General features: G+C 40.5%; 1 protein-coding gene across 8 annotated transcripts in view; it reads right to left on the bottom strand.

Annotated features, from left to right (window-relative positions):
* Brd7 (bromodomain containing 7) overlaps window positions 1–14,168 on the bottom strand; it is a 32,795-nt gene that overhangs the window by 17,185 nt on the left and 1,442 nt on the right. For all 8 annotated transcript variants that reach the window (XM_021169604.3, XM_085843723.1, XM_085843725.1 and 5 more), the window contains exons 3-7: window positions 11,359–11,488; window positions 10,963–11,020; window positions 8,046–8,190; window positions 5,336–5,446; window positions 201–385 (exon numbers count right to left, since the gene is read on the bottom strand). In XM_021169604.3, the coding sequence (XP_021025263.1) occupies window positions 201–385; window positions 5,336–5,446; window positions 8,046–8,190; window positions 10,963–11,020; window positions 11,359–11,488 (629 nt within the window). The remainder of the gene's footprint in view (window positions 1–200; window positions 386–5,335; window positions 5,447–8,045; window positions 8,191–10,962; window positions 11,021–11,358; window positions 11,489–14,168) is intronic.

The raw sequence follows: 14,168 nt of genomic DNA, 5'->3' as shown, positions 1-14,168 counted from the left end.
GTATATTGGGAACTGATCTATGAGATGTTTGGTCAACTCTACATAGTGCTCTCATGACAAGAGGGTATCAGAGTATTCAAATGCACTTTGATGGCAAGAAAGGCAGCACTGACTCATGGGGACTAGGTATCCCAAATCAAACTTGAATCAATATTCCTGTCTTGCTTAAAATAAAGTAACTCCTATTGCAAACGCATCACCTTTTATTGTCCTTAGCGGGGCTTTTGAAGGCTTGTGTTTCAGCATCGCCAGAGTCTTCCCTCTCGCGCTGCCAGCAGCCGCTGTCCTCCCCACTCTGACAGGCATCTGTTCTTTCTTTCTGCTTTCGAGTTTTCTGCAAGTCTGACATGAAGTCTATACTCTGCTTCAGGCTCTGAATTCTCTCCTAAAAATATTAAAAAATATTTATTGTATGACTGTCACCGAGCAATGCACCTCTGCCATGAGAGTCTGCAGTATTACAGAGGGAAGAAAAATAAGTGTTGAGTACATCAAAGGAACCAGTGATAACGTCCACTTAGTTCAGAAAAACAATCTCCAGTCTAGGAGGAGGCTTTACAACTATATATACTATAGCATGAAAAAGTTAACAGGTGACAAACTGTGATTTGGACTAAGAAATCATACAGGCTTATCTTTTGAAGGCTGAGAGTGACTGAGGACTTATCTGGAACATACTCTGGAATCGTATGGGGAATCACCGATGGTTAGCGTTTTGCTGTGTGAAAACAACACGCACTGGGGTAAAGTTGCTAGCACACTCTCTTTTTCTTAGTGCATAATGCTCTCACTAACCAGAAAAAAACAACAAACAACAAAAACAACTTAGTTCCTATGTTGTAAAGCAAATGCGTAATTTTCCACTGCAATAATGTGCTGTGAACATTCCATTTGTTGTGGGTTTGAGGCATCTGGGTATATTTTAAAGAGGACAGATTTGCTCCTGTAGACTGTTCTGCCTTTTAACTCTGAGAGTTCCCACCAGATAAACCAGAAGTACAATCTTCTGAGTTCTGCACTATAGCAACATGGGAAGCGCTGGAGAAATAACAGAGACTGGAAAGGAATAGGATTCTAATAACAACAACATAGTCCAGAAATGAATGATGCCCTAAGGCCAGAGAAATAATGCCTAACCCCCAGGCCTTTTCTCATGGACAAGTAGTACAGCCGGTGAGGGAAACCCTAGAGCATGACGCCTGCTGCTTTCACAGGGGTAAAACAGGGTCACATATAGTTCAGGGTGTCTCATCATGCAGCTGAAGATGACCCTGATCCTCCTGCCTTCCTTGCCCTCCTGTCTGATGCAGTACTGGGGATTGAACCTAAAGCTTAGGGCATGCTTTGCAAAGTACTGAGCCAATTGAGCTGTCTCTCTCCAGCCCCTTTGGCTTTTAAAGTAACTGAAAAACTACGTGTGATATATCAGACTATAAATCAATGAAGACACAATAGAGGCCAAGTACAAACTTGCTCCCTATCTTCCAGAGAGCAGCAGTGCTTGCAGTTAGCATTTCAACTCTCTTCTCAACATGGCATATTTTCAGCAAACTGAGTGCATACTCAGTATTTGATAAATAATTTGTCATTATATAGTCTTTAGGATGCTTTATAATAATTACAATATGTAACAGTCAACTAAAAACAAATGACAAGATATTTAGACTCTCAGATTCCCAAAAAACATTGCCAATAACCCTCTCAGAGCCTCTCATTTATTCCTCCCAGGCACATTCCTATAGTGGAGGATGAAAGATGCGTGCTGCCAAACTGTCTTCAGGAAGCCTTTATCAGTTTGTACTAGTATTTGACAGATTTTCTGAATCGGTGCCAAACTGAACAGTATCATTAAAACAGAAAATCCCTACTCATTATGCTTTTAAAAATGGCTATTTCACCGGGCATGGTGGCACATGCCTTTAATCCCAACACTCAGGAAGCAGAGGCAGGCGGATTTCTGAGTTCGAGGCCAGCCTGGTCTACAGAGTGAGTGAGTTCCAGGACAGGCAGGGCTACACAGAGAAACCCTGTCTCGAAAAACCAACCAACCAACCAACCAACCAAACAAAACAACCCCCCCCCCCAAAAAAAAACCCCAAAACAAAACAAAACAAAAAAAACCCAAAACGGCTATTTTACTCTATACTTCTAAACAGTGAATTGGCTATTTACTGTATACATCACTGAGGTCATATCTATCTGAGGATCCTTAGCACTTGATAAACAGCTACACTGACTTAGATCATAATATTCTCAGAGTAAGTTCTTAATTTCCATTCCACAATTTTGTAAAGCACCGAATATAATAAAAACATTTAGAGATATTGGTAAATATAGTGTGCCTAATACTAAAGTATATACAAGAAAAAATTTCTAAATTTAGAAATGTTACAGGAAAAAAAACCCTGAATTTTACTTTGAGAGCAATGGCTCTTCTTTTCTTTCTCTTCTCTTTTCTTTTCTTTTGGAACCATGCCTCCACATAAGCATGTTGTTTAATATAACCTTTCCAAGATAGTCTCACTAAATCCTGGCCTAAAGCCACCTTCTGTCTTAAGAGTCCTAACGCTTGATAGTGTTTTTCTCTGTAACAGACAACTTTGAGTTGAGCACCAACCCCACCTACAGGAGAACTAAGCAAGGTTGCCCAGCCTCTAAGTGACAGGAGCAGACACTCATTGGTCTGATTCCAAGGCTACCATACTACAAATACTGCTATGAGAACCAGAATATAGCATTCTACTCAGTATTTTCAGTGATCTTTCCTTTGCTTTCTGTTGCTATTTTAAGAGACAAGTACTTCACTGTGTAGCCCACATGGGCCTCAAACTCCTGATCCTCCTTCTATCTCCCAAGTGTTGAGATTATACTCCCATGCCCGGCTATCAATTCTTTCTTTATAAAAATAGCACATGTATTAAGAACTAATATTTGGGTGTAATGGAAAAAGTGACGACTGTTACCATTTTTCAATGAGTACTCACAAGATCTCTTTGAAAAGATACCATTCATGGAAAGGAGTGTAGACTCTAGTCTCTTTTGGGAGTCTACACTGCTAGACTAAGTAGTGTTAACTCACAAAGTCTAAATTTAAAGATTTATAAACCATTGTTGAACAGATCCCTTCCATTTAGAGTGGAAGTCAAAAGAGGGCTGCAACACAGAAGGATTACAGCTCCAAGACATCTTAAAAAAGCAAGACAAGGAGAGAGAAGAGAAAGGGGACAGGCTAATCCCTGCACCCAATAAACTTTATAAGATAGTGTTTTACTTGTTACGCTGATTATAGTATTCAAAGAAAATAGTGGCAAATCAGAACTGATTCAAAGAAAAGAAAAAAACCTAACAAACACCACTAGTTTTCCTTGAAAATTCATTACTCACTGTGTGGTGGCACTCACCTTTAATCCCAGCACTCAGGAGGCAGAGGCAGGCAGATCTCTGAGTTCAAAGCCATCCTAGTTTACATCCCAAGTTCCAGGACAGCCACATAGAGACCTGTCACTAAACAAACCCAACAAAACACATACTCTCTCTGCTCCACCTACCCCTTCCTATCTCATATGTATTATGGAGTGAATGAAGACGAATTGCACAGTGTACTTTTACAACAAGCAGGCTTCTTGTTCTATTCTAGCTTCCGGGAATCTTTCTAAAAGAAACAAAACATCTTACATTCTCCTTCACAAATTTTGCTAAACATAAGTGAGCGGGAAGTGGTGTTGTCTAAATATTAGGAATGCAAGGTTAATCATCAATTCAAATGACTTTCTCAGAGCCAAGCCTATAGACATCCTCTGTCTGCACACCGAAGCTTTCTGTCAACTGTAGAAATGGAATACAGGTGATTCAGAAAACCTAAGTGAATGCATGTGACAAAGTCTGCCATCCTTGAATTGCCCCAAGCCTGAGCTTACGCTTTTCATTCTGATTCCTTTCTCCTACCAGTCTCTGGAGCACACAGAAACTCCTTTCTTCTTGGTATAATCCTCCCCTATCTGGTTCCACTCTCTTCCCTATTTTTGTTCTTATCTGGAACTGGAAAAGTCATGCTACAAGTTACATTGGAGACTAAAATTAAAGTTCCCCTCCCTTTTTATGGGTAGACTCACACACTTTGTTGCCACAATTTGTGTGCAGCACAGTTTAAGCTCTCTCCTACAGAAGGATGACGGCTCACATAAAAGGATCACCCCATGCAACTCCAGCTGCCCTGGAACTCACTGTGCAGACCAGGCCAGCTTTGAACTCAAGAGATCTGCCTGCCTCTATCTCCCATCCAGTGGCTCACATTCTTTATTTTATTTTTTTATTTTTTTGGTTTTTCGAGACAGGGTTTCTCTGTGTAGCCCTGGCTGTCCTGGCACTCACTTTGTAGACCAGGCTGGCCTCAAACTCAGAAATCCGCCTGCCTCTGCCTCCCGAGTGCTGGGATTAAGGGCGTGCGCCACCACGCCCGGCTTCTTTATTTTGCATTATCAACCTTCAAGGAAGGAACTGCTCTTGTAGAGGCAGCTTTGAAAAATTGCAAATTAGTTCTCATTTGTGTATTTTGTTTCTTACTACTCTGAGCCACTAGGAAGTGCAGGGCTGATCAGGACACTAGATTCCATCACTAAGGGAAACTCAACTTTTCTCCTAAAAGAACTCATACTTCACCCACTTTTATTCTGAAAGTCAGGCTGCTGTTTCTCCCACAACAAAATAAGTCTGTCAAGAGCCTATGGGGAAATAATTAAAAGGAGAGGCTGGGGATGTAGCTCAGGTGTCAGAGTGTTTGCCTCACATGCACGAAGCCCCAGGTCTGAGTTCCAGCACTGAATAAAACTGGGAGTGGTGGTGTATGCCTAACCTCAGTCCTTAGGAGGTGAAGGCAGAAGGATCATCAGCCTTGGCTAAGTGGTTTACTCACAGCTAGCCTTGGCTACATAAAGCCTTGTCTTTAAAAACCAAAAGGAAGGCTGGTGACACTTGCTACCAAGGCTGACAATCTGAGTTTAATCCTCGGGATCCACATATCAGGAGAAAACAGACTCCCCACATTTTGTCCTGACTTCCACACTCATAGGGCGGCAGGCCGGTGAGCAGGTGTGCACATGTGCGCGCGCGCACACACACACACACACACACACACACACACACACACACACACAAATATATAAATACAAGTAGTAACTTTTGAAAAATAAATGACTATGTGAGCATCTACCTAGCTTTCTTGACATAAAAGTTCTCCTAATTTCTCACTACTTTAATATGGTTTGCCAACAAGGAACACATTAACTTTAGCAAACACAGTTTGATAGTATTCATTAGTTTGTGAGAGTTTCTTTACCTGACTGAGAATTTTCATCCCTGAGTGCAACAGCTTCTTTGCAGCTTTATAATAAATGGTCTCTGGCTTATTGTAAATCATTGCATTAGTACACATTAGCTTGAAGTTATCCTACAAAGGGAAGTAAGAGGAAAAAGGCATTAGAAACAAACTCTTTAGTCTTTCTCTAAATTCATATAGGCCCTGCAAAAACTTGGGAAAAAAACATAAACTAAAGGACAAAAGAAGACCATCTTTTTCTGTCACCATTTATTAAATAGCATCCAGTCAGTGGTCATACAGGCCTTTAATCTCAGTACTCGAGAGGCAGAGGCAGGTGGATCTCTGTGAGTTCTAGGCCAGCCTGGACTACAGAGTGAGTTCCAGGACAGCCAAGATTACAGAGAAACTCTGTATCAAAAAAATAAAAAATAAAAAAAATTTAAAATCATACACAAACAATTTGAAGAAAATATTTCTCTCAAATTAAATAATTCAAGCTCGGTAGAAATATTACCCTTAGTTTTTAAGATAATGTTGTTTCTATTTATGAATTAAATATTTCACTTCAAATTTTAATTAAAAACTGGGACCAGAGTTAAATTCTAACAATTTTTTTCCCTGCCAAACCCAAATAAACTGATAAAAATGTTAAAATATTTACACTAAAGTGTTTAGACACCACTATAAATTAAACATAATCTGCAGACATTATAAAACCATGTGAATATGAAATAAACTACATCTCCTCAAGGAGTGACAACACGTAACTGGAGTAGCCAAGTTATCAGAACTGCAGTGGGGCTTACACTTCAAATATGTGTATGTCCTAAGCAGAGCCCCACCCTTTGTCCTGGCAAGGCATCTGCACATCTGTAAGCACGTGTGATCATGCCACTGTCTTACTGTTAAAATGGGGGAATACCCTACAAAGAAATGACCCACAAACCTCCAAATCCCAAACAAAAGCACTCAGACCTCACTGGTTAGCAGTGACGGCACTTACAATAAAAATACATCAAGTTAAAACCAGATGGAAATAGATGTGAACATTTAGCTCTGGTGAAAACTTTTGCTAACCTCTAGACCTGTCAGAATCCTCTGTGAGCTAGAGGAGTGTAACAGGTAAGACATTAGACTGTTATGTACACTCAGTAAACTAACACTTGCTTATATCTGGCAACAGTGAGTTGATGAATTGGCAGGAGATCACCTTAATGATTCTATGTCTTGTCTGTTAAAGCAATTTATGGTGCTGGAGCATAAACCTAGGAACCAGCTATATCCCCAGCCAAGGTGGCTAAGATTCTTTAAATTTTAGCTGCTATGAAAGTTAGCATTATTGTACTTTGTGTAATGGCACTTGATCACTCAAAAAGTGGAATCTTTCTGCATAGTTTTCTGCCTGTGGAAAACTCCAGAAGGCTAAAATAACCCCTTAACTTAAACATACTCAGACGAGAAACTACTCGCTCCTGTGAACATGTGGTGATTTGAATAGGAATGGCCCCCAGAGACTCATGCTTGGCCCATAAGGAGTAGCACTATTAGGAGGTATGTCCTTGTTGGAGGAAGTGTGCCACTGTGGAGGTGGGCTTTGAGGTCTTACGTGCTCAAGTTAGGCCTAGTGTCACAATCTCCTCCTGCTATTTACAGATCAAGATGTGAGAACTCTCAGCTCCTTCTCCAGCTCTTTCACTTGGTGAAAATGTCAGGAAAAAATGTCCATTATTAAGAAAAATAATGGAATTAAAAGTTTTCCAAGTAAGTGGATTATTACCTACATCCACTGAAGAGAAATAAGAATTAGATGCTAATCTGCATAAATTTTAGTTGATTCACATGAGTGCATTACGTGTGTGTGCATGTGTGCATGTGTGTGTGTATAGGCCAGAGGTGGGTGTCTGTGTATGTCTCTTCCCTCGGCTTATGAGGTAGTCTCTCACTGTACCTGAAGCTCTGTAATTCAACTAGACTAGCTGGCCAACAAGCCTGTAAGATCTGCCTATCTTTGCACAGTCCCTTCCCACAGTGCTGAGATTATAGATTCCTGGCGTCAGGCCTGGCTTTATATAGGTGTTAGGGATTCAAACTCAAAAGGCCCCATTGCTTCTATAGCAAGTATTTAGGCCACTAGGCTTTCGTGGCAAGTGCCTTAGCCATCTCAAGGGCTCAGATTTGCAGATTACTAAACAAAATTTATTTATTTACTTATTTATTGAGGCAGGACCCCCACATAGTTCCGTCAGTCTTGGAACTCAATAAGTTGGCAGGCTGGACTTGAATTGACAGAGATCCATTTGCCAAGTGCCAAGATTAAAGATGTATACTACCATGTTCCACAACTAAATACATTTTTTTAAAAAAAAATCACCTTATTTATGTACCATGTGTGTACTCCACTATCCACTGTGGCACATGTGGAAGTCAGAGGACAATTCTGTAGAGTTGGTTCTCTGATTCATCATGTTAATCCTGGGAATCTGATACAAACTTGCAGATTTCTAACACAATTTTCTATTCTACATAGATTCTAAGAGTTTAACTTTCAGTTTAAACGCATTACATTTTAGTCTACTTCTTTAATAAAAACCTAACGAGCCAGACCAGGTGGCTCATTAATCCTAGTTCTTACAGGTGGAGGCAGGAGAATCAGAAGCTCAAGACCAGGCTGGGCTAAACAAGATCCTACCATTTCATACAACAAAATAAAATTACTAATTACAATTACCTTTAGTTCTTCTATGGACTGGTAGTCATTATTCTTGATCTTTTCTTTCATGGTACTAAAATCCATTGGGTGTTTAATAATCATGGAGTAGCCAGGAGCAATAAAATCCGTCACAGGAAATGAAAAGAAAGCACTTGGGTCTTTTCTGTGCAGACATATAAAAAGTAACATTATATTTTATTTCTACCACAACCTACTGCCACAACTACTGGCACAGAAGCAGAAGACAGACCATGTAAACTCTCATGTATAAATCTGCATATGCTTTTCACTGAAAAATTATAGAAATGATTTTCATTATATAATGACCAAATTATATAATAAGGGTCAGATACCTTAAACAGCAATACTCTTAGAGTAGCAGCCTTCTGTGAGTAATCTAGACAACTGTCTCAGCCTGGTTTACCTATGAATATAAACCCACAACCTTTCTGGGTCTATACCTAAGAGGTGTGCATTCCTAGTCCACATTACATATTTTCTCAACCAATAAATTAATATTTCTATTATGTACATGTGAAGTCCCTCCCCCACCCCAAGACAGTTTAAAAATTCCTATTGGACTGTGGTGGGAACTATGGCAGGACAAGGTTAGGACTAGATATGAGAACAGAGACAGGAACTGACAGAGGGTCTGGTTCTTTTGCTCTGCTCTCTTTCCCAAGGCCCTGACAGCCTGCTTGGGCTCAATCTGCAGCAGCATCCTCTGGCTGTCTATCTTTCCTTCCAGATAGGCAGCCAACTGGAGGCAGTGGCCTTAGGAAGTTAGCAATTTGTGACCCTCCTGTGCTTTTAGTCTTGTGCTGACTCTGGACCCTTAGCCTACAGGCCTGAGCCTCTCTTCTGTCTACCTTCTGCAAGTACTCAAAACTGACGAGGTCAGAGCTCACATGGGACAAATGTGGGAGGAAATCCCAACCTAATAAAAAGGGTGACTGAGATGTGCACACAGCGCCTCCAGGGCATTTAAGTCACCTCCTCATCCAAAGTATCTCATCACAGAGCAGGGCTTATGAATATAATGGAAAAAGGGGCACTGTTTCTCTAATAGAAACTGAACATCTTCGGGAGATAGATCTCTGAGTTCAAAGCCAGCCTGGTCTACAAAACAAGTTCCAGGATAGTTTGGGTTGCTACACAGGGCAACTCTGTCTGGAAAAAACAAAACAAAACAAAACACAACCCCCCAAAACCCTAAAGATCTGAGTTCAATTCTTAGGGTCAATATGGTTGAAGAAGAAAACTGCCTCCTAAAATTGTCCTTTGACATTTGCATGTGTGCTATAGCAAGTGCATGCATGTCCATGTGTGCACAGACACACAGACACAGACTCCTAGATGAGAAAAAGTCGTGCTTTCTATCATAAGTTCATTCTCAACTGTGGCTGTGTATTAGAAGAGGAGCTTTCAAAAATTAATTAGGATAGGCAAGGCTCACCCCAACCTCATTGTATCAAGGCCCTCTTAAGGAAGACGGGCACCAGGCACTGGTGTAGCCAAGGTTCAGTGTGGTATTGGGGTTTGAGTACATGGCAGTGGTATTTTTAATGCTGTCAGGATCATGCTCTACAGTCTAGCTTCTTAAACTATAGGGTGTGACTCAATATGGCATTGTATAACCTCGGGTGGAAAAGGGGTCAAGAAAAATTTGGCAATAGAGAAAGGTTTCTGAAGGTACAACCAAAAATTAACTCAAAATCAAACTTCTCTGAATCCAAGGTGTCTGTTAGCACTTCCTGTTGCGTGGCGCGGCTTCCCTGTAGGTTGGCCCTTGCACATATAGGCAATTCATGCCACATGATGTGACAAATGCTGTCTAAATTAATGCTCAGATTTAGGGGCATTTTATGTTACCAACTGCAGCATTTTTGTTTGTAATTATACAAGCAGGGTTTCCAATTCTTACTGAAGCAGTGGTTTAGTTACAGACTCTTACAGTGTCTTATCACCACTGCTCAGCAGGTGGTTGTCAGGTCAGAGGGTCTCTTTAGAATGTATTGTCTTAGAATGTATGATTTTAAAAACTGCTATTTGAATTGCTTTAAGTTTCATAAAGTGTTAAGATGAATTCTGGCTTGATGTTAGGGCTGAATTCACAACGATTTCTGGATTGTCCCCAAAAACTTCTTTTTGTGCACAGCAAAGCAATATCCTCAGCACTGGCAATTAAAAATTAAATTATGGGTCAGCTCTGAAAACCACTGAAAATGCTCTATGTCCTAATTACAGCCATCCAGCTAAGGCACAATTCATTTGTAAGAATACACACATCTGTCATTAGTATGAAAATTCACTTTAATCTTTAACAAATAGTAAAAATATATGCACACCAAAGAATGTTTTAAAATAAATTTCAAGCCAGGCCTGGCAGTGCACACCTTTCATCCCCGAATTCTGAAAGTAGAGGCAGAGGCAAGAGGATTAGAGTTCAAGGCCAGCTTGCTTTACAGTGACCTTGAGCGATGTAGACAGACCCTGTCTCAAAACCAAAGATAAACAAATAAAATAAATTCCACACTTCTTTGTATGTTTGATCTGTCTACCTATTTGACGTTCCATTTGAGGCTACATAAAATTTCTTGTGTGAAAAGAGATTATAAGTGGAAAAAAAGTAAGCCCAATTTTATAACCTCTAGTTTCAAGTTTGAACACGAGGAACTAATTTAGAAAGGAGAAACCTGCCGTTTCATAACGCCCTTCAAGTTGCCAGTTAAAACAGACCAAATGAAAGTATGTGTCACCCTCTTGGGACTGCTTTTGCTGCCAGGCAAGGTACTCATAATTTACGTTCACATCAAGTCTGTTTGGGTCCAGGCTACACACTCTGACTTTAGAAAACTAAGGCAGCACACTATGACTGACTTTAGATAACTAAGGCAGAGGTGTGGTTTGGATCCTCTTTTAATTACCACCTTACCTTTGCAATTGTCTCATGAGCTGATTCAAAGCTTCCTGAAGGGGTGTCTGTTCTACTTCTAAAGCAAACAGGAAACATGTGTCAAAAAAAAAGGGCATAATCTAGCACTTCAGTTTTCTATTTATACAACTCATCTATTTTTACTAAATACTTCTCTCAGGAGTGCAATTTATCACACCAGTGTTGAAGGCTGAGAACCAACTCAACACCAAAAGCTAACTTAGAGCTTTCATGCAGCAAGAGAAATAAGAGAACTTATAATAAACTCATTACAAGTCTTTAAGTTGTAACTCGAGCTAACGCTCAGTCCCTTTCTCTCCCCCCTCCTCCTCCTCCTCCTCTTCCTCCTCCTCCTCGTCCTCCTCACTCAGACAGACAGCTCAGAGTAATCCCAACCTTCTTGTTTGGCTAATGAGCTTGTGAGAGGCTTCTCAGGAGGTAAGTCTAATCTTATAGGGACATGACACTGGAGATCTCTGTCCACCTCATTCTCTGCACGGTCTCGATCCCGCTTCTTTTTATCCTCCTAAATAGAACAAAGGGAAGCAACTTAGAAATATTTCATAATCAACATCTTTAAATACATATAATTTTAGTTTCAAAGGAGAAAAAAATCACTGAAAAGAATAAATTCTAAATTAAGAAAACGTAATGTATTTTGCTGCCATCTACTGGATAAAGTGAACATGTTCATCAAGGAAAATAAGCATATTTCCTTATGACAGAAATAACTGACTAGAAAAATAACACTATTCACAAACACAATATTCTTCAAGCAAACCTAAAAGAGTCCCTTCTAGGGAAAACATAAAATATTAGTGAGCCAATAAATAGCAGAAAACCTGAACAAGGAGATATACCGTGTTAATTAAGTTAGTTGTCCCCACAGCCATCAAATTCCAAGTAACACCACTCAGAACTGTAAAGCCGTTCTCCACAAAATCTGAGAAACCAATTATACCTTTTTCCCTGAAGAGTGAATGACTAAAAACACAACAGTTTTGAAGAAGGTCACAGTGAGACAAGGAGCATGGAAAAGCATTTGCCCAACAGCAGAAAGGCTGGCAAAGGCCTCATCTCCAGTGCCACAGGCACAGAAACAAGCAAGGAAGCCAAAGCTACAAACGACAGTAAACCTTAACAGCACTAAACATCTTCATAGTGTGACCGTGAGACAGCGTGGACACAGGGACAGACAAGCAGAACAGACAGACAGACAATAAATCTAGAAACCAGTCACACACAGAAACTCCCAGTAAAGTAAATGTACAAAGCAAAACTCAGACCTTCAGATAAATAATTCCGAGATCCAGGAGTAGGAGTTTTTCCCTTAAATTTGACTTAAAGATGTATGTATGTATGTATGTATGTATGTATGTGCCTAGGTATGTGCATGGACACTACATGAATGCAGTGCACATGAAGGCCAGAAGAGGGCATCAAAAATCCTGGAACTGGAGTAACAAGCAGTTGTGAGCTGCATGCAATGAGGGCTGGGAACAGAGCACAGGTCCCTTTGAAGAACAAGTGCCTCTTAGCAGCTCTCCAGTCCAAATCTGAAATTTTATTTATAAACTCGGGTGCTGCAATAAAATCAGTAAAGCAAGCTAAACTACAGACTGGGATGAAGTATGCGAAACACAAACACTCATGAAAGGGAGACCAGGAGTAGATAAATGTTTACAAATCCATGTAAAGAGAAGACCCAAATGAAAAAGACATCACAGGGAGGATGTGAAACCTAGCACAGGCTCCCAAACTCAGGAGTTATAAGCTTCAAAACTAAAAGGCAGGGCTAGAGAGGTCCATCAGCAGTTAAGAGGACTGGCTGCTCTTCCCAGAGGACCTGGGCTTGATTCACAGAGTGGCTCACAACTCCAGAACCATAGGATCTAAGGCCTTCTTTTCACCTCTAATGGGCACTAGGCATTCAGTGGCATACGGATGTACACACAGGAAAACACCCATCCACATTAAAAAATAAAACAAAAATTTGAAAGATAAGTCTCTCTAATGGGCAAAATTTAAATGTATGAACAAGTTGCTATAAAAATGTGGAGAAATAAGACACTGATGCTTCTCAACCTTCCAGTGACCCCAGCACAGTTCCTCATACTGTGGTGACCCCAGCCACTGAAATTATTTCGTTGCTACTTCGTAACAGTAACTTTGCTGTTACTGCTAGGTGACCTCTGTGAAAGGGTCATTCTGAGACCACAGGCTGGGAACCAGGTGGCTGGTTGGTCAGGGACCCCAGAGTTACTGACCTAAAGGGACAAAGTAGAGCCTGAGAACAGACTGCCAAGCAGTGCCCACCAAAGCAATGCCCATGTGACCTGGAAACTTTTAAGATGTACATTCTTGAGCTCAGAAGATAAAGTTCAGTTCTCTCCTAAACAACACAAAAAAACTAAGACAGAGAATAAAAAAATTAGAGGGAAGACAGTGATCAGAGAGGTACTCTAGTCACTAAACACCTGTGTAAAGTGACGATGACACCAGGAGAGAGGCCATCCCAAAGTTCCAAGAAAGCAAATGCTGGTCACAGGCTAACTCAGGACACTGACCAGCAGCCAGAAAAGACATAAAGTCCACTGAATTGGTGCCTACATAGGGCAGCTTACAGCTGCTTGTAACTCCAGCTCTAAGGAATTTGACACCCCCTTCTGGGCCCCACAAGTACCTATATGCACTTGACCCCATGCCCTAAATTTTAAAATTCTGAGAGAAAATATCTTTCAACTTAAATTTCTATTCTGACGCAAACTCTGCATCTGTATGAGAAGTCTACCCAAGGGCAAGGATTTTTAAATATGAAAAGCATACCAAAATCTACCTGTTCAAAGTTTTTCTTAGGCTTCTCAGCCAGTGATGGTGGCACACATCCATAATCTCAGCAATAGGAAAACCAGAATGATGGACATACACTGAGTTCTAGGCCAGCTGCATACCTGATGCCCAAATGCCCACGAATATAATCAAGACGAGACTTGTCCAACTCATAGATAAAACAATTTACATGTTCACTTTCAAAACTCTCAGTTAAAACAAAGACTCATGCCTGTGTGCTTTTAGGAAATGAAAATACAAGCCAGCCGGACCCAAGACTGTGACTATTGCCATAGTCAAGCTAAAGGTCATAAAATTCTGGGCAAAAAGGAATAAATTTAAAACATTTCTTCCCCCCCCCCCCCCAAAAAAAATAA

The sequence above is a fragment of the Mus caroli genome, unplaced genomic scaffold, assembly GCF_978045245.1.
Source record: "Mus caroli unplaced genomic scaffold, Mus_caroli_1 scaffold_10, whole genome shotgun sequence".
In the NCBI taxonomy this organism is placed as follows: domain Eukaryota; kingdom Metazoa; phylum Chordata; class Mammalia; order Rodentia; family Muridae; genus Mus; species Mus caroli.
The sequence above is the reverse complement of the archived record's forward strand: the minus strand, read 5'-3'. Positions and strand labels throughout refer to the sequence as shown.